The sequence below is a fragment of the Diorhabda carinulata genome, chromosome 3, assembly GCF_026250575.1.
Source record: "Diorhabda carinulata isolate Delta chromosome 3, icDioCari1.1, whole genome shotgun sequence".
Classification (NCBI taxonomy): domain Eukaryota; kingdom Metazoa; phylum Arthropoda; class Insecta; order Coleoptera; family Chrysomelidae; genus Diorhabda; species Diorhabda carinulata.
Window position 1 is genome coordinate 13602461 of NC_079462.1, and position 23698 is coordinate 13626158.

Sequence of the window (23698 nt, forward strand, 5' to 3'; positions counted from 1 at the left end):
TTTATTTTCAAAATTGTAAAATTATGAATGATTGTGTCAATATCTGAAGTTTCTGTGAACATTTGAATGTTAAAGAGATAGTTATAAATGGAAGAAAAAAATAGTTATTAATGGAGAAAAAGATCCTTAGTCAGAGAGTATTTGAGAACGAAAATAGAAGTCTTGTCGTTTTTGGGAAAATTAATTTCAATATTTTGAGAGAATTTAAAAAAATTTCATAAAATTATTAGGACATAACATTTATTAAGAATATATTTGAGTAGTGGTGTGAAAATTTTTGAAGTTTTATTCCTAAGTTATAGAATGCATATATGTGGCATTGATTATAAACCGAAGGTCAGTGAATTTATTTAATGGTACCAATAATAAAAAGGGAAACTTATATATGCATGTTAAAGTGTACATGGAAAATTAATTTTGTATTAACAATTAACAATAACAATTTAACCCTGTTCAATTTTAATAAAAACTTTCTTTTCTTACGAACATGTTTAGTTAATTTAATTATAAATATGTGTAACTTTTCAAATTGAAATATTATTTATGTAAAAAAATTCAGTAAATTCGTTTGCAGTAATTATAATATTAAATGATTCAACAAATATAATTAATATATAATATAATATATTAGATATCACCTACATCATTATTACCAAAATAAAAATGAACTATAAACTTTATCATTTATAGCTTTTTCGTTCTTATGAATGTGAACCATTTCTAAAAACTCCCTTTTCCGTGTATTGGATTCCGTTCCAATAATTCACTGGTCGACAAAAAAAATTTTGTAGTAACATAAGAATGAATAAAATATTGTGTTAAAATAGACATATACAAATACGAAAATATGAAAAAAATAACGCGTAAGGTTTTTACATTTATAGAACCATATTCTTTAGTAAAATATTTAATATTTATTAAAAAAATAATTTCACGTTTTTCAAATCATATATATTGACAACATTTATAGTTTACATCTAATAAACATGCCTCACATCTATTAAAAACAAAAATTTCTAAAAAAATCATTTTAAATATCAATTAGCTCCACTTTTTCCTTTTATGTGGGGCTGCACTTTCTCTTTTTAAAAACCAACTGTAATCACCCATCATGGCCGAATCCCATCGTCATTGATACCGAATTTCCATTTTTCGAATATCTTGGTGGAACCTTCACCCAGCTCATCACTGATATTTGGGAATGAAGGAAATGAATTTTCAATGACATTCGAGCACCAAGGGATTTGTAGGCGTCTAGAAGTTGGTAGTTTGGATTCATATTGTTGCTCAAAAATCCTCTCACTACACTAACAAATGCCTTCCATGCTCTAAGTTCCTGCCTGGTGATCTTTTTTACAAAATTGTCATCGACCAACAATTTTATTAGCTGTGACCCTTCCTTTAATTTGGCATCACTCAACTGGGGAAAGACTTCTCCAAGGTATTTATGTGAATCCATCACCCTCTTTATCCATAGCCTTTACAAAGTTTTTCATCAATCCAAGTTTAATTTGAAGGGGGGGCATAACATATAACTTAACATTTTGAGATCCCGGTTGATCTAATACCCGACTGTCCCTTAGACAAAGAAAACAGCAATGTTTCGTAAAACCTACTTGAAGTCGCATTAAAATTTCAATCACCTTCAGGTCCCCACATATCTGCCACTTATATTTGTTGTGGTTAATTTTGTCTAAAAGCAAGCGATTATAAGTTTCTTTCATCTTCATAGAATGAGCAAATGGTATAAACGGTTTCAAATTTCCGTTGTGTAATAACACTGCTTTTAAACTGTATTTAGACGAGTCAATAAATAGGCGCCACTTATACTCAATATCAAGTTCCTTCATTAAACCATCAATATCCCTACACGCACACAACAAATTTTCCATCCTGTAGAATGCAGAAAATGTAATATTTCTTTTTCTAAAGGTCGTAATTTTTGTCTCTTTGGCTAACAAATTTCATTCCTTAAGACGGGAAGCAAGAAGTTCAGACTGTTATTTTGACCCCAAATCACGTGCTAAATCATTCAACTCACTTTGCACAATCAAATGTGGCTCGCCGGAACTGGTTCTTGGAGTAAAAATAGGGTCGGTACATTGTTCCTCGGAGATTCCTGATGATACGTTGTCTTCAGTATAGTCTAAAATAATATTTTGCGGATCTAAAGGCGCAATCGGTACTGGTAAATCTTCGTTATAGAGAACAGGTGATATAGCAGACGGCAAATTTGGACTCGATCTTGTGCTTTCCTTCACACGTATCACGTAGTGTGATACTTTCGAGCTCTAGATTTTATTCTTATTTTGATATTCATGATGAAGGTGATCTATTGATCAATATAAATATGCAAATTGTCAGTGTAAATATCATGTTTTTAGAGATGATAAAAGAAAAGTCGAAACGTCAATTTTATTTCGCTTTCAAATATTATTAAAAAAAATAATTTTGAAACAGAAAGAACCTAAAATCAAGAATTTTTAGAAACATTATTATTATTATTATTATTATTATTATTATTATTATTGTTATTATTATTATTATATAATTATTTAATATTATATTATTATAAAATTTTTGGAATCTAAGTTAATGGATAACACTAAGCATTCTAAAAATCTTTTTACCTATTTTAGAGATCCCTATAGTACGAGGATGGTCCCAGTAGTATCCGGCCCAACGAAGAACACACAAAAATTTTGGAAAAAATATGTTTATTTTTCAAAGTAATTTCTTTTTATCTCTGTACACTTTTCCTAGCGATGTTCAATAAGAATAGTCATTAACTGCCGACATCACTTCTTCATTGTTGGAAAATCTTTGACCACCGAGCAATTTTTTCAAGTCTGCACATAAGAAATAATCCGAGGCGCTAAATCTTGCAAATAGGGTGCATGAGGTAGCAAAAACTTTAATTCATTAATTTCGGCCATTGCAATAACGGATGTGTGAGCGGATGCATTGTCTTAATGAAACAATACTTTCTTAGCCAAATTTTGCCGTTCTTGATTTATTCCCCAATAACCCAACACCATAACCTTGCCTGCAGAAGAAACTGTGTTGACCTTCTTTGATCCATGTTTCATCCATGCTTATGAAACGAAATTCGGCTTCTTCTTGCTCACAGCTCTCTCATGTCCAAATTTTCAGTTAATATGCGATATAACGCACTATTTGATAAGCCACAACGTCCGCTTGCTCGCGCACTTTCAGTCGACGATCATCCAGTACCGCTTTGTGGATTTTATTCAATATTTCTGGCCTCGTCACCTCATTTGGTTAGGTTGGGTTGGGCTAAGGCCTATCAAATAAAAGTATTGTACTACATAACGATGATCAATTTTTTTCCTTATTCACAAATTCACGGAAAATGTTCACTATTGATGGCTGCCCACAAATACTAAATAACGTGTCGTCCTCAAACTTGAAACATAAGCTGTATAGATTGTGTACTTTCCAATACAGTGGTATTTTTCAAGCAACTACCGCCATCTCTAGGTCAGGCCAGGTACTTCTGGGACCATCCTCGTATAATAAAATATTAGTATTGTCTAACTATTGATGTGGAACATTCTACAAACGGCGACCACAGTTGTATACTTGACGTATTCTCTCTGCAGGAGACACCGAATTGGATCGACTGCGTTATCGATTGAGAGAAACGGAAATGGCCATGGAACGCATAGTTGAACAGATGGCCAAAGTGCCCCTAAAATTTCAGGTTCGCCTATATAGGCCTTTTCTTGTCATACTACTATCAGCTTTATCGCCTTGCTTTTTGGCTTATTATATATTGCATGTCAATTTTTTCTACCAATTGATCCCTTTTGTAAGTTTTGTTTTAGTAGTTTCCCTGTTGCAACTGGTCTTTCCTTAGATTAACTATTCAAATAAAATGAACACCAGCCTAAATTTGCGGTAATTTTTTTAGTATTGTCGTGTTTCGTTTTTTTAGTATTGTCGTATTTCTTTCAGCTTTTCCTATTCCAGTTTACAAAGTTTTTGTTGTTCAAAGAAAACAAATGAACAATCGTGTTTTATATCAAAAAAACTGAATAATGTTAAGAACAATACTTATCGTTAAAACAAAATATTTTTCGAGGAATTTAGAGTAACTAATATTTTCCGGCAGTATCAACTGTATCAACAGAAGTATTGGCTCATGTCCCCCTCATTATTTCCCAATTTCCTTGCAAACATATTTAACATAAGGAACTTACCCTTTAACGGAAATTAATTATAATCAATCATATACGAGGTCTGGCTATGAAATAACGAGAGTGCGCCTTAGAAGGGTGAGGTAAAAAACGAATAGTGCGTTGGGTATCCAGATATCTTGTATATGCATGACCAAAACACGTTTCCGTCACTATTATAGTATTTGTGCAGTAGCGGTTTGAAACAAAGTTTTTTTCTCGTGCCGAAAAACAGGAGCAACATATCGATCGGTTAAATTGAAAAAAAAATCGACTGAATCCTATAAATTGTTGCAAGAGGCCTATCGGGACAATTTTCTATCATGTGCGCGTGTTTTTGGTGCAAGCACTTTAGTAAGGGCCGAGAAAGCGAATCAAAATTCAAGGCAGTGTTGATCGTTTTTTTTTCGATATCAACGGTATCGTGATGACTGAATGGGTTCCAGAGGGTGAGAATGTCAACCAGACTTACTGTTTGTCACTGCGAGAAAGAGAAAGCCTTTTTATTTGCTTATAGTAAATTAAATATTTCCAGGAAATCGGAGATTCTAGAAAATATATGAAGAGTTTATAGTTTCTTTCAGAAAGGTATAGAGTAATAAAATCTCATTAAGTATGTAAAGGGACCACAGAGTGACCCAACGAATATTCAAGCCACTTTCATAGTTTGGCATAGATTTCATTGTAAAATTTTTTTATCAAGTGCAGGTAGTACCACCCGGGTTGGGGTCAATATAGGTTCTAAATGTTCTTGATTTTAGGTCTCTTTTGTTTTAAAATTAGTTTTTTTTTTGATAATTTTTAAAGGAAAGTTGAATTTTGACGTTTCGACTTATTACGGCGCTTACAATTCTTTACAAAATCGAAAATATTAAATATACATGCTCTGACATTTAGGTAAATGCGGTTGATGACATTATTTCAACAAAACAATGATTATTATTGTGATCATGAATTCAACTGTGCGTGTATTTCACCATCGTTAAATTTAAAAAAAAACGAGCAACATACAAGGAAAATGATAAAGTAATGATGTAGGAACTAACAAATAAATTCGTCTGATGTTGATCGTGAATCTAAAAATGCAAATGTAAGAATTTACTATAAACGGAACTTGAAGTCATGACAAAAAATGTTTACGAATTCTTGTTCCGAATACAAAATTATAATGATATCGCTGCCAGAACGTGAATTTTATAAATGATATCATAACATTAAGTTGAGTTAAACTTCTTTTGGTTTGAAATATCTTAAATAAAAACGATGTTTTCATTGAAAAAACAATTTTTATCCTATAAATAAACTATTAACCGGGCAGTTGCTTACAATAACGGTGTTCAAATGGAAAAAGAGTATATCGATTCTCTATTCCTAGTTGTAAACGCGATGTCAGCGCTACTGGACGAGGTAGATTTGGAGCTATCATCTCGGCGTCCGACTAGTGAAGTTGAACAGGTAATTTAGATGTCACCATATTTCAGAGAGAACTCCCTATTGGAATACGCCTCGCCCGAAATAAATTTTTCGTTTTGAAGAATAATGCTGCATTGCAATGCTCTCAAACATATCAATTCACCCCTTCAGTTTTTGATTATTTGCTTTGCTCTTATAGATTGATTTTTCGAGAATTCCAAAATTTAATAACAGAATAGATGTATGATTATATATATTCTAAATGTTCTTGATTTTAGGTCTCTTCTGTTTTAAAATTTTTTTTAATAATTTTTGAAAGATTGATGCAAAATTGACGATTGGACTATTTTATATTTTGATAAGGTCTTAAAGAAAAGTTGAAACGTCAATTTTTCATCAATCTTTCAAAAATTATTAAAAAAACTAATTTATGTATATATATTATATACAATATATATAATATATAATATATATATATATATATATATATATATATATATATATATATATATATATATATATATATTGGGAACGTGGCAATAAAACACCAAAGTGGACTAACTTTAATATATTTTCCGAGCTTTCGAATACTTATGTATTCATCATCCGAAACTGAAATTATAGTTAAATACAATATAAGAAATATGTATAAATGTATAACAATAATTAATTATTGTAAGTAAAATTCTATTATTGTTATACATTTATACATATTTCTTATATTGTATTTAACTGTAATTTCAGTTTCGGATGATGAATACATAAGTATTCGAAAGCTCGGAAAATATATTAGTCCATTTTGGTGTTTTATTGTCACGTTCCCAATAAGAAACCGCTTATATATAAATATATAAAAATTTCTTTAATTTCTTAGACCTTTTGATATATTAATGCTTCTAAATGTTTTGATTTTAGGTCTCTTTTGTTTCAAAATTAGTTTTTTTAATTTTTAAAATTATATATATATATATATATATATATATATATATATATATATATATATATATATATATATATATATATATATATATAATATAGCAGAAGAGGTAAAACTTGGCTTAGTGGCATTCTTAAATTCCTGTTATTGCTCTAAACTACGTCGGAGTTAGTTAAAAATTAAATATGATGCTTCAGATATTTCGTTTATTTTGGCAGTACTCCAGTTTTGATGTCATTATAAATAAATTTTGGAATTTTATTTGATTGTAGAAACTTTATGTTTGGTATCTACAATGTACATTTGTTGAAGCTTTTTCTTTTCAGCTCATGTTTTAAAATAGAAGTTATATTTCTTCCAAAACGTATTTTACTGCACTAATTATCTATTTATTCGATTCCAACTGTTACACAGGAGGATTGTGTGGATCGCAAAAAAATTGAAACAAACTATTTTTAGATACATAGATTCCATATTTGACATTTGCTATTTTATCATTTGAGATGTTAATATGATTTAAAATATGTCGCTGCATATGTTGTATGATGCTCGTGGTTTTTGTCTGAATTGTTCAATTCTGCTCCATCTCCATTTTTTTACATTTTTGTACCGATTTTTGAGTATTAATTTTGTATTGTTTCAAATTGATGTATTTGATTATATTTCTAATTGTTTTTCTATCTACTTTCCCGTTCAGCACCAAATTAGCAAGTTACGTATAGTTTTTGCTTCTTTTCCATAATATTATTCTACTATTGCGCTTGTTTTTGTTATGACGTATATTTCTTTGGGTACTTTTAGAAGGATGTTAATTATGAGATGGAAGAGATTAACTTGCTTTTGAATTTGGAGCTATGATGAAAGAGACAAATACATCTAAACTGACTTCCAAGAAGTAAGGACATTGTAAAAGATCGACTTAATAATGTTGCCTGTTGGAAATTTCATGGAAAATTGATTCCTACAAATTAGCTACAGTGCAGGAACTTCATGTGAAGTGCTTGTTGCAATGACTGGCGTTAATATTTTTTAAATTTTGATGATCTTACGGAATTTTTCGGAATATGACCTTGGATCATCATAAGAATAGCCTTAAGTTTATAAAACTGATATACTCGTCAATATGCTAGAAATAATTGCACTCCAGACAAACTTAAAAGGTATATTTCATATTATTTATAGAATGAAATGTACATATACTTTACTTTTTCTTCAATTACATTTAAAAATGAGTAAATTGCTCTATATTAACATCTAAATCACGACGATTGATTGAGGATTGTGACGTGTTGAAATTTATCTTATTTTAACAAAATTATCAAATTCGTAAGCTTCAAAAATCAATATTCAAATTGACTCGTGACATAAATATGGAGTCTACTGATTCTGGGAAGTTTGTAGTACACATACAAATTAATTGAAAAAACTGCAGAATATATTCATCGTTTCACACAATTATCACTTTTCAATTTTTTTGGTAATTATAAAAATTATTCTAAATTGTTGTATTATTGTATTTTATAAAAATATATAATTTGAGATTAATATTTGCCGACACACTTGTACATTGTAAAACCACCTTTTTGGATGTTATCATTTTCAAATTGCTTTTTTTCATTTTTTTTCAGACAAATATATAATTTCTCCACGCCTCTCGTTCTTTGGAGTAGAAACATCTAAAGAAATTATTAGTGTTTTGCTTGTTTATACGCCCCTCGCTTAAAAATATATTTCATTGAGCTATGAAAAGAAATGGGCTATAATGATATGAAGCTAACATATCTTTGATTTACATTATTCTTAAATAAAGAACCAGCTTTGCATGTTAGAAATTGGAAATATTCCTACACAAGTTGGCTAATATTAATGGTTTGATTTTTGCCATCGAAATATCTAATAATTATTAAATAAAAGAAAACAGTTATTTGCTACAATATCAATAAGACATTTTTGAAATTTTGCAATGAATTTGTTTTTTTTTTCTATTAGGACGAAGTCATAGCTAATGGTTCTCTCGGAAATAAAGAAGATGATCAGTCATCAGTTCAAGTTCTCGGTCTGGAAACTTCAGCCAGTCGGGAAAATGGTCACAAATGGACAAGCTCCAATTCTCCAATATTCCCAGGGATACCTTCGCATACAAAGGACACAACTTCACAAGTACAGTACCCTTTTGCTGCAATTATTACATATAATTTTTAGGCTTTTATTTATTAATATTTTCAAATCACTGTTTAATAGATAGAAAATTAAAATGTCAGTAAAAAATTACTATGAAGAATTTAGACAGTGAGAAGCAAATCAAACAGATATGTGATAGGCGCAAAGCTTTGACACCAATCTTATTATCAAAGGACATGGCACTAAAGAATATACGGAATTCAATTTTTGGAAATTGCATGTTATTCTTTACATAAAATCACGCATTTCTGCTGATGTTCACTTATTTGAGTACGGATGTCTCGGCAAATTAAATTTTTGTAGTTAATGTTTTGTTTGAAGCATAAGTGATGTTTATCTGATATCTCATGCTTCAAACAGATGGCTTCCTACGACTACGAGAAGAATATGCTTGAAGATCCGAAAATTCAACCCGAAAAATGCAGAACGCGTCAGCAAATATCAGAGACCATTTAACATATAACATCGGCTTGTAGTGTGTTAACTAATACTGACTATCTGCAGCCGCAGAGAGTGCTTGAAAATGACAGGTTACAAATAACAGACCTGACATTGTGGTAGTTGATAAAAGAGTCAGTTTAGTCCTTCTAGTCGACGTCGCCATACTGGACAGATTAAATAGATATGACACAGCGAAAATGTGGGAATCGTCCCCGCAGCCGGCATCGTGCCTAAGACCCTTAAAACAGAAGAGACCTAAAATCAATACGATATATGAACGTATATACCAAATGACATGAAAGAAGAAATATTAGCATTAGGTAAAAATTTCGCACTTTCATATAGGAATAACAATGAATTACCTTGTACTGAATATATAGGTAGTAACGAATCTGCTATTAAACATTAACAGATGAACTAAAAGATAATATTAAAGCTGATGTAGTTAATGCTATTAGTATCATAAAATAAAACTCTACCAATAACTATTTTATAAATCTAATTATCTTGTTGTGGATATTTAGGAATTCAGCAGTAAAATTTGCCTTCATGATACTAACTTTTTCTACATGCCTCATTTCATATTGCTGTACTAATAAAAATATACCTGTAATTTGGAAGTTATTTGTACCTCAATAATTTACAGTTAAAGACTTTTTCTCATGCTAGTTTTTGTTTTCAGGAGATCTTTTTAGAGGGGTCTCTACCTCCTCAATCACATCTTATAGTAACTGATTCAGCGACAGAAGCTCAGAAACTGGATGCTGAAGAAGATCCAGCTGTAGTTCTTGCGGGGAAGATGACTTTATCAGTGATTAGCCTTGATTCTTCTGGTAAGTATAGAAAATGAAGAAACTATGAACTGAAAGAAGCCGACAATGTTTGATAATATTTTTAGCCATAAAATGTATTCTTGTACGTATTCGTTAACTATAAGTGATGTTAACTAAATAACATGTAATTATTGATTACATAGATAATGTCTTTATTTTTTCTTTCACTATCCATCAAAGGCAATCCAAAAATTGGGTTTTCCAATTTTATAAAGGTAATAGAACCCTTTAGGTCCCAATTTGCGTTCACTAATTAGCCAGCTTTATTATAAAGCTAACGTCATAGATCATAAGCAGATTGTTGAAGAATTGGATAACATATTGGACAACGGTATTGTGGAATGTAGTAATAGTTCTTGGGCACCACCAATTTTATTAATAAAAAAGATGATAGGTATTTTTTTTGAGTCGAGCACCTAAGAATTCTTTCTTTTCAAAGTTGACTTTGATCGGCCGAACGCAATAATTACATTTTTCTACGAATATTTCAAATTTTAAAAAGTGCAGCATACGTTTGTCACATACACCGCGTTAATTCGCTGCAATCACATAGATACTCACACAGCTTCACGTGGTAGTGATGACCAGATATTTTATATGAAGAATAACAATATGGATTTCGTAAAGATCGCTTCACACTTGAGGCATTTGATTTCGTTGTCAATACTGCAAAGGGAGGAATCTTTAACGCCTTTAACACACAACATATAGTAACTAGCTACACTGGAAAAATACCGTAATAGTCATTCCTAGGTTCTCTATTGACGAATATCATATGATGATGATATTGATGATGATACGCTACTAAAACTTATATTACCGGGGGAGGCGAACCTTGTAAGAATCGCGGATAAAGTGGTCGAAGTAATTGTAGCAAAACGCCTAGAAGCACTTTAGATACGGTCCCAGAGAACATCTGGACGCAGTCGACCTGAAACTATATTTAAATTACTATATGACTTCGATGCACTCTGCGTACGAATGCTGTAGACAATTCCTTCACAAGTTCAACCATTTCCTGGAGTGTCCACACTCCACAGGAATTAACAAAAGTCCGGAACACGTATTCTTCAAATGTTCGTGCTTTAGCAGGCTTCGTCGCTCCTGGCAAGCAGTTCTTGAAGGAGTAATGCCTAAAAATATCGTGTAGGATATATCAACAGAGCTTGTTTACAGCTGAGGTGTTGAAAAAACTTTTCTCTGAGAGAAAAAAGAAGGAAGGAGCAACATCGAGAAGAAAAACGCAATCGACGGATGAGATGTATAGATACGCCATTTCCCCACAAAGTCATGCCTAATGACGGTCCCGCGGGAGGAACAGACCAGAGAAAGTCAGTGTGGGAAATAGTTCGACATACCAGGCAGAACACCAAACGCTGAAGGTATTCCTTACTCAAACCTCTATAAAAAAACTTATGCTTGAGCATATACTATATAAAAGGATAGAAGCAACCGTGAAACCGCAACTGAAATAAAACCAATATGTTTTCCGTAGAAGCAATCTACTCTCGATGCCATTGATCTTGTCACAAATATGACAAAGGGAGCGATCTCATGACTTGGAATACTTGGAATACCAAGTCACTGGAGAGACATTTCAAGGCTTAGTCTGTATTTGTGTGGAACATTATGTTGGGAGTGATATTTTTAGAAAAAACGAGCCTTGTAGCATTCACAGACTAGATCTGCAGGTGGATGGACTTATTCAACAGTGAGCTCTTTCGCGGATTAGATGCTGAAAGAACTTCGCATTGAAGAAAAAAGGAGAGAAACCGATGGTATGACTAAAATTAGAGAAGGTTGTATATATCGTATATAACCATAAGTTTTCCTTTATATTCTTTATTAGCAGACCTATTATCATATTTTTGTTAAATTATATATGGATTTTAAATAGAAAATTGAAAGAGACCTTGGAAGGTATGGAGAAAATGGAAAAATAACTGTAGAGGTACACTTTAATTGATTGAGAGAAAAGCACTGTTGTCGCTTTTACAAACAATGTTTTATATACATCAACAGTAACTGGACTACATGTATAGAGTTAAAAGAAATGGAAAATTGGCAAAAAAATCATGATTGGCAAACCTGGTGAACCTGCAGAGGAAGTTACGTCATACCGTCCTATTAGCTCACTACCAGGGCTCTCTAAAGTTTTTGAGAAATTTTCTTGAAGAAACTACATCAAATTATTCATTTAAATAATCTGATTCCGGATTATCGGTTTGGATTCAGAAACAAACAAGGTACTATTGGTATTGACTCAAATATTGAAATTGAATTAAATAAAATCTCGAGGGATAAGGTCTGACATTTGGGGCTAATATCTAAATTCAAAAAAAGCTGCCATATGATTTGTTTGGAGTACTTAAGTCTTACTTAAAGAACAGACACTTTTTAATTGAGCACCAAGATGCGTCCAGAGAAATAAAGGTTAGAACCTACACACTTAACGACCATAGCAGTGTATGCCGATTATACCATCATATTATATAGGATACAATATTGGTAAAAATATGGAGAATTGAACAAATTAAACTAAATCAGTTCATATAACTTTCACAAATAGAACAGAAAGTTGTCCTCCTGTGAAATTCAAATTCAATTCAATATTTGCAAAGAAAAAAAATTACTTAATTAGTCAAAATACGTAAAGATATTTATAAAATTATTGAAACTGAATAAATTTTCGCTAAATATTATGTGATGTAAATGCTTCATGTGATACAGTGTCTTGAGGGTCCCTGGAATGAATTTTATTATAAACTTGAAGGTGTAGAAAGTTCAAGGACGGAAATCGTCAAAGGAATGGAATTCGAAGCATCAAAGAGGATTGTGGTAGACTTAGAGAACAGATTATTATCTTAGTGGTATTGTGGCAAATGTATTCATCGTCTGGGAATTAATTATTTAAGAATTGCGGTGTGATTAATTATGTAATATCTTTTAAAAAACATTAAATTCATCAAAATTCAATATTCAAATTAACGTTTGATAGAAATAGTAAGCGTATTGATTCTGGTTACTGTATACAAGTCTTGGGACAGATTTTTGCAATTTCTTAGCTGTGTAAATTTACGTGACATTTGTTACCATGTTTACCAATATTAAGTTATCAGGTAAGTATTTACAAAAAAATTTTCATTATATCATAATTATTAACCCTTCCAGTTCAGCCGACCAAACTTCTTCCGGAAGACGGTTGATAATCCTCGTAATCTTGATACGGGCAGGAATGCTGCAGGCCAGCGAATAATTTTCCGACAGAGTGAACAAATTTTGTTGTTGTTCTTTAATGACTCCTTCGTACGTATACATAAATTCTATAAGACAGGGTCAGGCTTTTCTCGCAAATGGTTCACTCTTTTTCTGTAGGTCATGGTCTCCCTCGAAAGGCGCTAATTCATTTGGTGGACTAGTTTCGGTTTTCCATTGGGATATTGCTTGTGCGATAGATCACATCATTGATCTTTTTCTTGATTAAGTATGGACCTTTCCATGATTTTTCTAATTTTGGAGAAAATTCCTTTCTCCTCGTCGGGTTGTGCAGCCATACTTTATCCCTCTCTTTAAAACCGCCATTTTTGGTTTGAAGATTTGAGCGAACCAATTCGTGTATGTCGACCATTTTTCTTCTCAATTGATATCACATAATTTACTTCAGATCGACAACACAAAGAAGATTTATTTCTCGTCCAAACAGAATTTCGGACAGGTGTTTCACCAGTATATTACTTACTTATTTAATTTATTTAAATACTTTACACTACACTTAACTAACTATTTTTTTATCCACCAATAATAGGAAGCCATATTTAATGTTTAGGGTCTGAAATTGTCATGCAAATTTGGTTGGTCTATACGTATTTTGACCTGAAATTTGAATAAAATAGGTTTCACATCTGTAACTGTAATAGTTTTTACGTTAACTGACGTAAAATACAAAAAACCCAACTCCAAAATACACTTTTTTTTACGTTTGAAGTAAAATAACTTTGTTAAATCCCTAATAAATCCGTTAAACTTTCAAATAAAACATACAGAAAATTTAATTCTGAAGAGAAAGTGTATAACTTCAATAAAAAGTAAATGCAAGTTGAAAATATCTTCTTTTACAGAATGAAAATAAAAATAAAAATGAACAAATGGTGTAAGTAACCTTACATTTAACGATGTTCTTCTATGATACAGATTTGGACCTATTTTATTCAATTTTTCAGGTCCAAATACGTATAGACCAAATTTGCATGACAACTATTATTGGTGGATCTGGGCAAAATCTATCGCTCACTATAACTCGCTTACGAAGCGGTTTTTGAAGTTTTGTTATAGTAACTTTTTTCCTTATATTTACCTATAGAATCATTTCCCGAGAAATTGGAGTGCTATTCTGAAACACCCTGTATAATAATTATCTTAACACTAATACTTGACTGAAATTATGGTCAAATTCAATATAAGAAATATGTATAAATTTATAACAATAATGAAATTTTTACTTACAATAATTTATTGTTATACATTTATACATATTTCTTATATTGTATGTATTCGAAAACTCGGAAAATATATTGAAGTCCACTTTTGTGTTTCATTTGCCACGTTCCCAATAAGTAACCGCTTATATATATATATATATATATATATATATATATATACATATATATATATATTTCATGTATAAATCAAGAACATTTATATATATATATATATATATATATATATAAGAAACAAAAACAACTAAATAACTAGACATTAGTATGTAATAATGTAAACAAATCGCCTACTATGATAGGAACATCAAACGGGTTGAGAATTTGCCAAATTTTAGAATTCTATTATAACTGGACAAGACCGGCTAGACGAACTATGTCTTGTTCGTAATAACAGTATTTTCAGTTTTTCAAATTTTGGAAGTTATTTCTTGTTTTAATACGAATATAAGCTTTTATAATCCGTGGCCTCTGTGCGCTTTTCGCTTCTGCAATTAATAATTTTTTCTTTTGTTGTTCTATTAGTTTGTTATTTTGGTCTCTTGGTTGCTTGTTTGTGGACTTATATGTAGTCTGGAATTACAACATGATCATTAAGATCAGAATGGTTTATTTCGTTTATGTCCTCTTATTACCTCAAATTGTGTATAACGCATGTCCTCTTATTACCTCAAATTGTGTATAACGCATATGTGCAATAATTGTAGAGTGAAACCTTTCTACAGAACAGTTTGAATTATTGTTTGTAGCAGTGGTGTAGTATATTTAGTAAACTCTTATAAAGTTCGAAAAAAATTTTAAAATATTTATTCATTAATTCTGTACGTGAAACCGAAGTTATTTTTGTGGGTAATACATGGTGCGTAATAAAATTGAATATACATTCTATTATAGATAATCCGTTTACAGCTGGTAAAGTTTGGCCGTATCGAGAAAATGTGTCTCTTATAGTTAAGTGTTTCCTGAAATTTAAAAGCAATAAATATACATGAACGGAAAATTAAATTTTATTAAATGTGAATTTCAATCGTATCTGCATTTTTGACAAATTTCGCAATTATTCATGTATGTATTTCTAAATGTCCTCAGATATTTTTGTCCAATAAAATAATTTAGTAAGTGCTATTTTCATTCCGTTTCTGCACTTTCGCTTCTTTAGTTTTTAAATCTTCTAAAACGGTATACTTCTATAAGGTATACGGTACCACAAAATTTTTGAAGTACTTTTTGTTTAAGGCGATTTACTCTTTTATGAAATTTGTTATTTGGAGAATAAATATTTGAATGCGGTGTAACATATAATCTATAATCTATTTCAGAAATGTAGAGAGTAATAAAATGAGGAATTTCGTCCAGTTCAGCTCAATTTCGGTGTCTGCATAGGTGTAGGTCTTGAAATAGTATTGTTTGTAATATTAAAATTTCAAGTAATTGCGTAAGAGAATTAGGAAAAGTAGGTTTTCTGGCATGTAAATATCGAAATATTGGGTAGTGATTACTTATGTAGTAGATTATACAGTTGCGTTTTGCATTTAACACGTACCGTTTAATCCTCTATTAGTGCCTCTGCCTAATTCCAACCCTATTTCAGATTCCGCTTTCTTTTTTACGAGTATCCTACCGGCACGCCTTGGGCACACTATTTTCAGTGTTTGTGAATGGATAACAATAGGCTATACCGCTACACCCATATATTGACCCCAACCCGGGTGATACCTGCACTTGATAAAAAGAAAAAGAATTTTAACAATGAAATGATCGATTCTAAATTCCCAGTTATTATAAATATTTGGTTTATGTACATGTTTACTATTCTAAGATTTTTTGCGGATGTATGTTGAGTCCGAGACTGAATCTTGAGGTTTTCTGGTTCTGTTTGTATGTTAGGTCAAGACCATATAGTGGAGAAATCTTAGAAATTATTCTATATCTTTTTTTGTTTTTGGCAAGGGGAAGTTTTTAATAGCTGACCTTTTTTGAATTGGATTTTATTTCGACTGTTGTTTCTGTATGGCTTAGAATTTTAAGTTTCCCCTCGCGTAATTTTGTAAAAACATTTTGTTCTTGAATTTCCGTATTGAATATTATTATATCATTAATATAGACCACTTTATTTTGGAGGTCTTTCAAAATTACGTCCATAATGCGTTGAAAGAAAACGGAAACTCATAATAGTCGTTATCGATAGTAGAAACTGACGTTGATATAGAATTTTTATCCATTCGATATGATAGAAACTGAAGAATATATTTGTTTGCCTTCTTTTTGACTATTCAAATAGGGGATGACCACGGTGAAGATTACGGTCCAATGATACCTTTTTCTATAATTTCCTATACCTGATTAACTATTTCTTGTTTGTTAATAAAGGGATATCTGTACGATTTACAATGTATAGGAATTTCATGTTTTGTTCGCGACGTGAACAATAATTTATCATAGGGTTTAAAAATATATAAGAGAATTTTTAGAAAAAGTCTTGAGATTTCTATTTGTCCTTCCGTTCTAATTAATATTGATATATTAATTTTTTGTTTTCTTTGATATTTAAATGGAGGAAAGTATTAATATCATTACTAGATTCTTCGAATGATTCTACTTCTAAATGTTCTTTGGGATCAACTAAAATTGTTCGATATATTTTGCTCTGGATTTTTATAAAAGCAATCTGTCTTCGGCATTAGTCAAAATTTCAGGTTTATACAATGGTCCTACTGAAAATAATATATTTAGGTAATCTTTCTGTCTATATCTGAGAGGTATCTCAGTATTCGATTCTATTAATTCGTTATTAATTAGATCAATATTAAAGTCCACATCATTAACAATGTATGAAATAATATGGATTTTGAAATTCTGGAAATGGTATACGGTAATACGTTGTCTGATGATATATAAATTTTTACTAAGGTTTTCCTTGTTGTAGGCCAAACAAAATAACAATTGCAAATATAGTTTTATCAAGCAACGTTAGAACAAAGAATGAATATTAAACAAGAATGAATATAAAACAATTACAGGTTTTTTTATCTTGTTTCCACGGAGTCATCATTTTTATTATAAGCCGTCAGCTGTTTCTTCATACTTAACTCGCGGGTAAGATTCATCAATAAAATTGTACAAGTTAATTATCCAACACTCAAAAATTTGATCGACCACAATTATCACACTAATGACAATTTCTTGTCTTCTTCTTGTCGCTCGCTACGAACACCAATATTCAACTTAATCCCAATTCTGTGATCTACTACCGTATATTTACTTTTACGATGTTCAAAACATATTAGCATAAGTGTCTATTAGTAGCCAACTTCTTCTAGAAACATTTGAACATAGTCCAATAGATACAACCACTCACAATTTTTTGATTTGAACCTTGATCGGCATAGTTAGATGGTGTGCGACTATCAAACTGCAGACATTCTTAATACCTCTTAGAATAGGTACCTTGATAAAACCTCAGATATTCTTAGAGGCATTATAGTTCATCAAGATTTATACATTATTATTTATTATATTTCGAACATCCATTCAAAATAAAATTTGCTTTTGCAGAAAGTGCTACAGAAGAGTCATCCATTCCAGACAAGAAGCCAGAAAAACGAATTAGCAGTAATGTCTCTGAAGAATTTGAAAAAATTGATGCTGCACAACTAGAGGAAGAAATTAACGATATCATTACAGAAGCTGAGCATGTGAATGCAACGGGCTCACCAATAAAAGAAATTGATAATATTAGAGAATCGGTCGTAAACGAATCAGAAGCTTGTATAATACAAACTCCTAAAAACCTTAATGGAGTGGAAAAAAGTATTCTAATTAAAAATGAAATTAATGATATTCTTGAATCGAATCCCACTCATACAGATACTACGACTTCAATAGAACATGTAATTGAAGAAAGCGTTGGAACTGTAGTAGAAAGAACTCCAGATAATCAACAAGATTTGGATGATCTATTGCCTAAAACTGAAAAAGATGTAGCAAAAACCACAGAAATTATTGATTATAAAATTGATGAATTTCAAAAAGGTCTTTTTTACGATATTCAAAATATACAAGACAGTGCCAGAAATGAGGTAACTGATGAGGTTAAGAAATTAGTAAATGATATTGAAGCAGAAATACAACCTGTTGCAAAGGAGCTTGTTTTGGAAAAAAAGATATCAAATAAAATTGAACTTTCCCCTGAAATAAAAGAGGTAGAAAGCTTGCGACTGAAACAAATCGCAACTGAAATTAAAGGACAAAATCTAAACATAAACCCAACAGGTCAATTGAATCAAAATGAGAAAATAGAAGAAGCCACAAGGGAATTAATTTCAAAGCAAAATGAAACTATAAAAGAAACAATCGTTGAAAGAGAATTAATTCTTGATGATGAGAAAAAACAAAGTGAAAAATTTTCCACAACCGAGGTAACAACAATTACTGATGAAATATCAGAGCAATCGAATATTCAAGAAAATAATGAAATGGAGGATAAAAACGTATCAAAGGCAAATATAATAACAAACTATCATGCTACCAATAACAAAGCTGTAGAATCAGTATCAGCAAAGGCTAGTGAAGATCTGCTTCAAGCAAATCACAGTTCTATTGAAAAAGTTGAAGAACATGATACATCTGAACATATTGTAGGAACAAACGTAGTTTCTGAAATAAGTGGAGGACCTACAAAATTTGGACAGTGCTTACTAGAAACCGATGACAAAAACGAACAAGAAGACGATGAATTAAGTTCACAAGATATTAATATTTCTCATCTTGCTGAAACAATGTTATCAGATGTAAGTACTGCACCACTAAACTTTGTATGTAATAATTTAGTATTGACAAATATTGAATTTCTGATGATTCTTTGTCAGAAAACACCTACTAATTAATCTTAAATGTAAATATTTTTTCCCTTTCCCACTTCATAGTTCTTTTTTATATGGTTTTGTTGATAAATTGTTTTGGTTTTAGGTCTTTGAAACTTTGTTTAAGACAGATAAACATATTGATGTTTCGACCTATTGTTCGGCTAGTTGGCTTAGAATTTTTATATTTTCTTCATTAGGGAACGTTTAGGCAAAAAGCCAAGACACTTAAAAATGTGAATTCAGTTTTGCTATTATTGCGAACAACACCATAGCTTTAATGACGTTATGAGTACGCTTTGTTGACGTCATTCAATTTTTAAAAATTGAAAGTCTTATTTTTTATTGCAAATTCAAATACGTCGATAAATTTTAAACACATAAATTATGTATCACGATTGCTCATAATTTTAGAAAGGAGGTCATTAAAGTGTCAAATAAACAAACACCTAGTTATTTTAACGATAAGTAGTTAATTAAACTTCAAGTTTCTGTTTTTCACTTAATTGAAAAAACACAAATAATTGATTAAATTGTGCTTGTTTTTCGGCTTAATGAAAACTGTCGAAATTGTAATGCTAGGAGATTATAAGTTGAAAATAAATTATGTCGTGTTAATGATTATCTACTAGTAGGAGTTTAACTTAATGACCCAAAAACTGTGTTTTTACAAAACTTAACGTGATATTGTCATCCGATAGAGTTTCTATTGCCTTTGTAACGTAATTGTAAGAGGTTATCAATGTAATAGTTGAACCACCATATGAAGCTCCGAGATAGCTCCTCCGGCTGATGCTAAATGTGATATCAAAGAATCAAATTGCATAAACAAAGCAGAATTTTGAACAGAACAATTTTTTTCGAGCTCCGAGTTGTCTCGCTACACTTTTTCTTTCAATTATATTATCTAACGTGGCTAAAATTTATTTTGTCGACGATTGCGGTTTCAAAAAATTAGATAAGAATCATTCAATTAACATATTTTTAACGGTTGTTTCCGATTTTTTCCAGTTGCTGTCTGGATTCGTTTATAGATCACTTCAATCACTTCGAGTTCGCTTAAAAGACTACAGATTCTAAATTTTCATCTGCTGTAATTTTCACCGTTACAAAGTTGAATGTTTCTTTTCGATGTTTGTTTTCTTCCATCATACACCATTTTTGGGGGAGCCTTGCATTTCTATTTTAACCATTTTTCGATAACAGTATTAAAGTTATGGACGATTATAAATAATAAAGATATCCATCATTATTCTTTTATACTCTGAAGTACAGCTGTATCGTCCAAAAAAACAGCAGTGCTCCACCAACTTACTTGAATTTCACTTCCCTTAAAAATATCTTCTCCATCTTAGCGATGTCTTGATGGAATCTATTTACATGTTCATCGGAGACCGCTCCTAAATTTTCAGGGAAGAAGCCTAGGTGCGTGTAAAAGAATTTACAAAGAAGAGACATATAACACATGGCCTTGTACGCCATGTACAATTCCTCGTCATGAGCGACATAATCATCATTTTTGTGGTTACCCAAAAAGTTCTGACGCACGTTTTGGAATGCAAGCCAATTAGGTTTTTATTTTTTATTTAGGTGTTCAATAAACGTCGATTTTTGGAAAAGTTGTATAATCTGTCCATTACTTTAACAATCTGCTTGATCAATCCAAGTTTGATGTGCAAAGGTGGCGAGTAAATATTTTCCTTCGGGACCAAAGGATCGTGGGCGACATTTTACCAGAGGTAAACTTTTCTCGCAGAAGCTAGTTCCGTACGGTGTGGTGTTTATCTCGGGCTAGGCTGTCTGATTCACAGAGGAAGTAATAATATTTCACAATCCTGATTTCAGGCCCATGACTAGTGCAACAACTTAGCAGTCAGCGCAAAGTTTCCATTTATAATAATTTATAATTCCGATGGTAAATGATGGGTGTAAAATGTATCAAATTACAGGATTTCTACTAATCACTTCTGAAATCATTTCGAAATTCAATATTTCGAAAATGCCGTTCATCAAAGGAGAAAACAACTACTTTCCTGGCTAATGCCTCGACAAATATTGAATCACAAATCCTCTGAAGAGCGTGATGTCAATCGACCCTTTTGTTGATATTAACATTAACTCTTGCTCTAATTTGATGAGTTGATACTTTTTTCATCAATTTTTGCCAAATTTTATAATGATATGATTTTTTTAGGATATAAATTCCTCAAATAATTATGAAAATATTGTTGAAGAAGAATATGAAGATAACGAAGGAGAATATAAAGAAGATAACGAAGGAGAATATGAAGAAGATAACGAAGAAGAATATGAAGAAGATAACGAAGAAGAATATGAAGAAGATAACGAAGAAGAATATGAAGGAGATAAAAAAGGAGAATATGAAGAAAATAACGAAAAAGAATTTGAAGAAGAAGTCGATATCGACGATCAAAATGGGGAAGAAATCGAAGAGGAGATTATAGAATATATAAGTGATGAAGAAGTGGATGTCGAAGAAGAAGAGGGTCTGGATAGAATTGAGCAGTCAAAGTTCAAGCCTCATGTATGAACTTTATAGGATTAGATGTGATGTTAGTGCCAAAATTTAAATGTGTTTCAGTACTTAATAAAATTGAATCGCAAAAATAAACCTTATATTCATTCCCTTTTTTTCCCGAAAGTAATTAAATTGTAAGATAAAAAACCAATTTTTTCCTCTCATATACATTTATACTCCTTACATATGAAAATAAACTAGACAAGTAGTTACAAAAACTAATGTTAAAATTCATACATTCTTAATTCAGCAATATATAAAAACGGCATAAAAAACATGTAATACGTAGCATGAGTTATATCAACATAAAATTTTTCTCTGAATAAATTATAATTTGAAATAGTCTAATTCAAAAAAGCATCCTGACAAATCCGTTTTCATAACAACTAAAAAATTTCTCTACTTTGAGTTTCTAAACTAAACCTATCGTGTTTGACTTCGTTGTTTATTCCATAAAATAAGAATCATTTGGAAAGATAGTAAATAGTATGTAAACTTCTAAAAAAATAAATGTCAAACTTTTAAAATTTTTACTATTACATATATCATTTTAAGAATTACAAAAATTAAAAATAAACCATAGCTTTCCGCTAAACGGATAGCTTTCCGTGTCTTTTCACTTTAATTTTTTCCTGTAGAGTAGTGAGTAATGTCGAATAGTGATCTCCAGATATTGATCTACCCCTATCTAAAAAATCAATCATGATTACTCCATGGCAATCCCAAAAAAAAAGCATGAAGCACAACAAGGAACATTTCCAGCAAATTTTTGGACACGAAGTCTTGGAGAACCAGAGTGTCGCCATTCCATCGATTGTTGCCTTGTTTCTGGATAGTAGAAATGTATCCAAGTCTCATCCATAGTAACAATTCGGCTTAAGAAGTCTGCATCGTTGTCAAATCGAGCTCAGATCGAACGCGATGCTTCAACCCTTGCATGTTTTTCGTCAACATTCAAACATTTGGGGATCCACTTCGTCTTGAATTTTGTACTTGTTGATTGTACCAGATGTTGTAGGTTTCAAAACAGTGCTAAAAATCATTACTGAATAACAATGATCTGATCATTTGAGAACATGTACTTCAATAGAAACAAAAAAAGAATTACAAGTTTTGTTGGGGAATGAGTTCAGCAATATATTGTATTGCATTGTAAGAAGGAAACCCTTATATTTTATAGAAAGTACACTGATTTTTACTCTTCTATTTTTTAAGGTCAAAGGAATTATTTGGTAGGGTTCATAATTGGTGACTCTAATTTGTTGACATTATATCTCTGATTAAAATGAATAAGTGCTTTACAATACTTCAGTACTGTCTGCCTTTTGGTTTATATTTTCTACTAGCATGTTCAAGTTAAAAATTCAACTGTCTGGCTCTACGCAAAATGTTGGGATAACCAAATTTTATAATCAGGTACTCGTAGAAGTGTATAAATTCAGTGAAAGTTTACTACAATGTTGAATTCTCTATAATATGATAATATGATCGTTCATTGTAGTTTCTGTTACAAATCTCAGGTTCAAGTCTACTTATCTTCCACATATCAATACATATATTCTTTGATTTTAGGACATTTTGTTAGAAAATTGGTTTAAAAAAACAATGACGTTTTGACCCATTTCAATCTTTATCAAAATATGATTTGATATTGACAATTTGCATAATCATATTAATCAATAGATCACCTACAACATGAATACCTAAATAAAAATCTCTTTCAACCACAAAAATTATTTTTCCTTCATTGCTACATCATATGTAGCAACAATCAATTGAATTATTAAAAATTTCAGGAAA

General features: G+C 31.1%; 1 protein-coding gene across 8 annotated transcripts in view; it reads left to right on the forward strand.

Moving 5' to 3' along the window:
- Positions 1–21991, forward strand: part of LOC130891029 (DNA ligase 1) — a 35878-nt gene extending 13887 nt beyond the window's left edge. For 4 of the 8 annotated variants that reach the window (XM_057795510.1, XM_057795514.1, XM_057795508.1 and 1 more), the window contains 5 exons: positions 5575–5654; positions 8539–8709; positions 9854–10004; positions 18053–19287; positions 21554–21991. In XM_057795510.1, coding sequence (XP_057651493.1) covers positions 5575–5654; positions 8539–8709; positions 9854–10004; positions 18053–19287; positions 21554–21910 — 1994 coding nt within the window. In that variant the 3' untranslated portion in view covers positions 21911–21991. Of the gene's footprint in view, positions 1–3623; positions 3725–5574; positions 5655–8538; positions 8710–9853; positions 10005–18052; positions 19288–21553 lie in introns of all 8 variants that reach the window. The other 4 variants (XM_057795509.1, XM_057795512.1, XM_057795507.1 and 1 more) reach the window with 1 other exon arrangement.
- The last annotated feature ends 1707 nt before the right edge of the window (positions 21992–23698 follow it).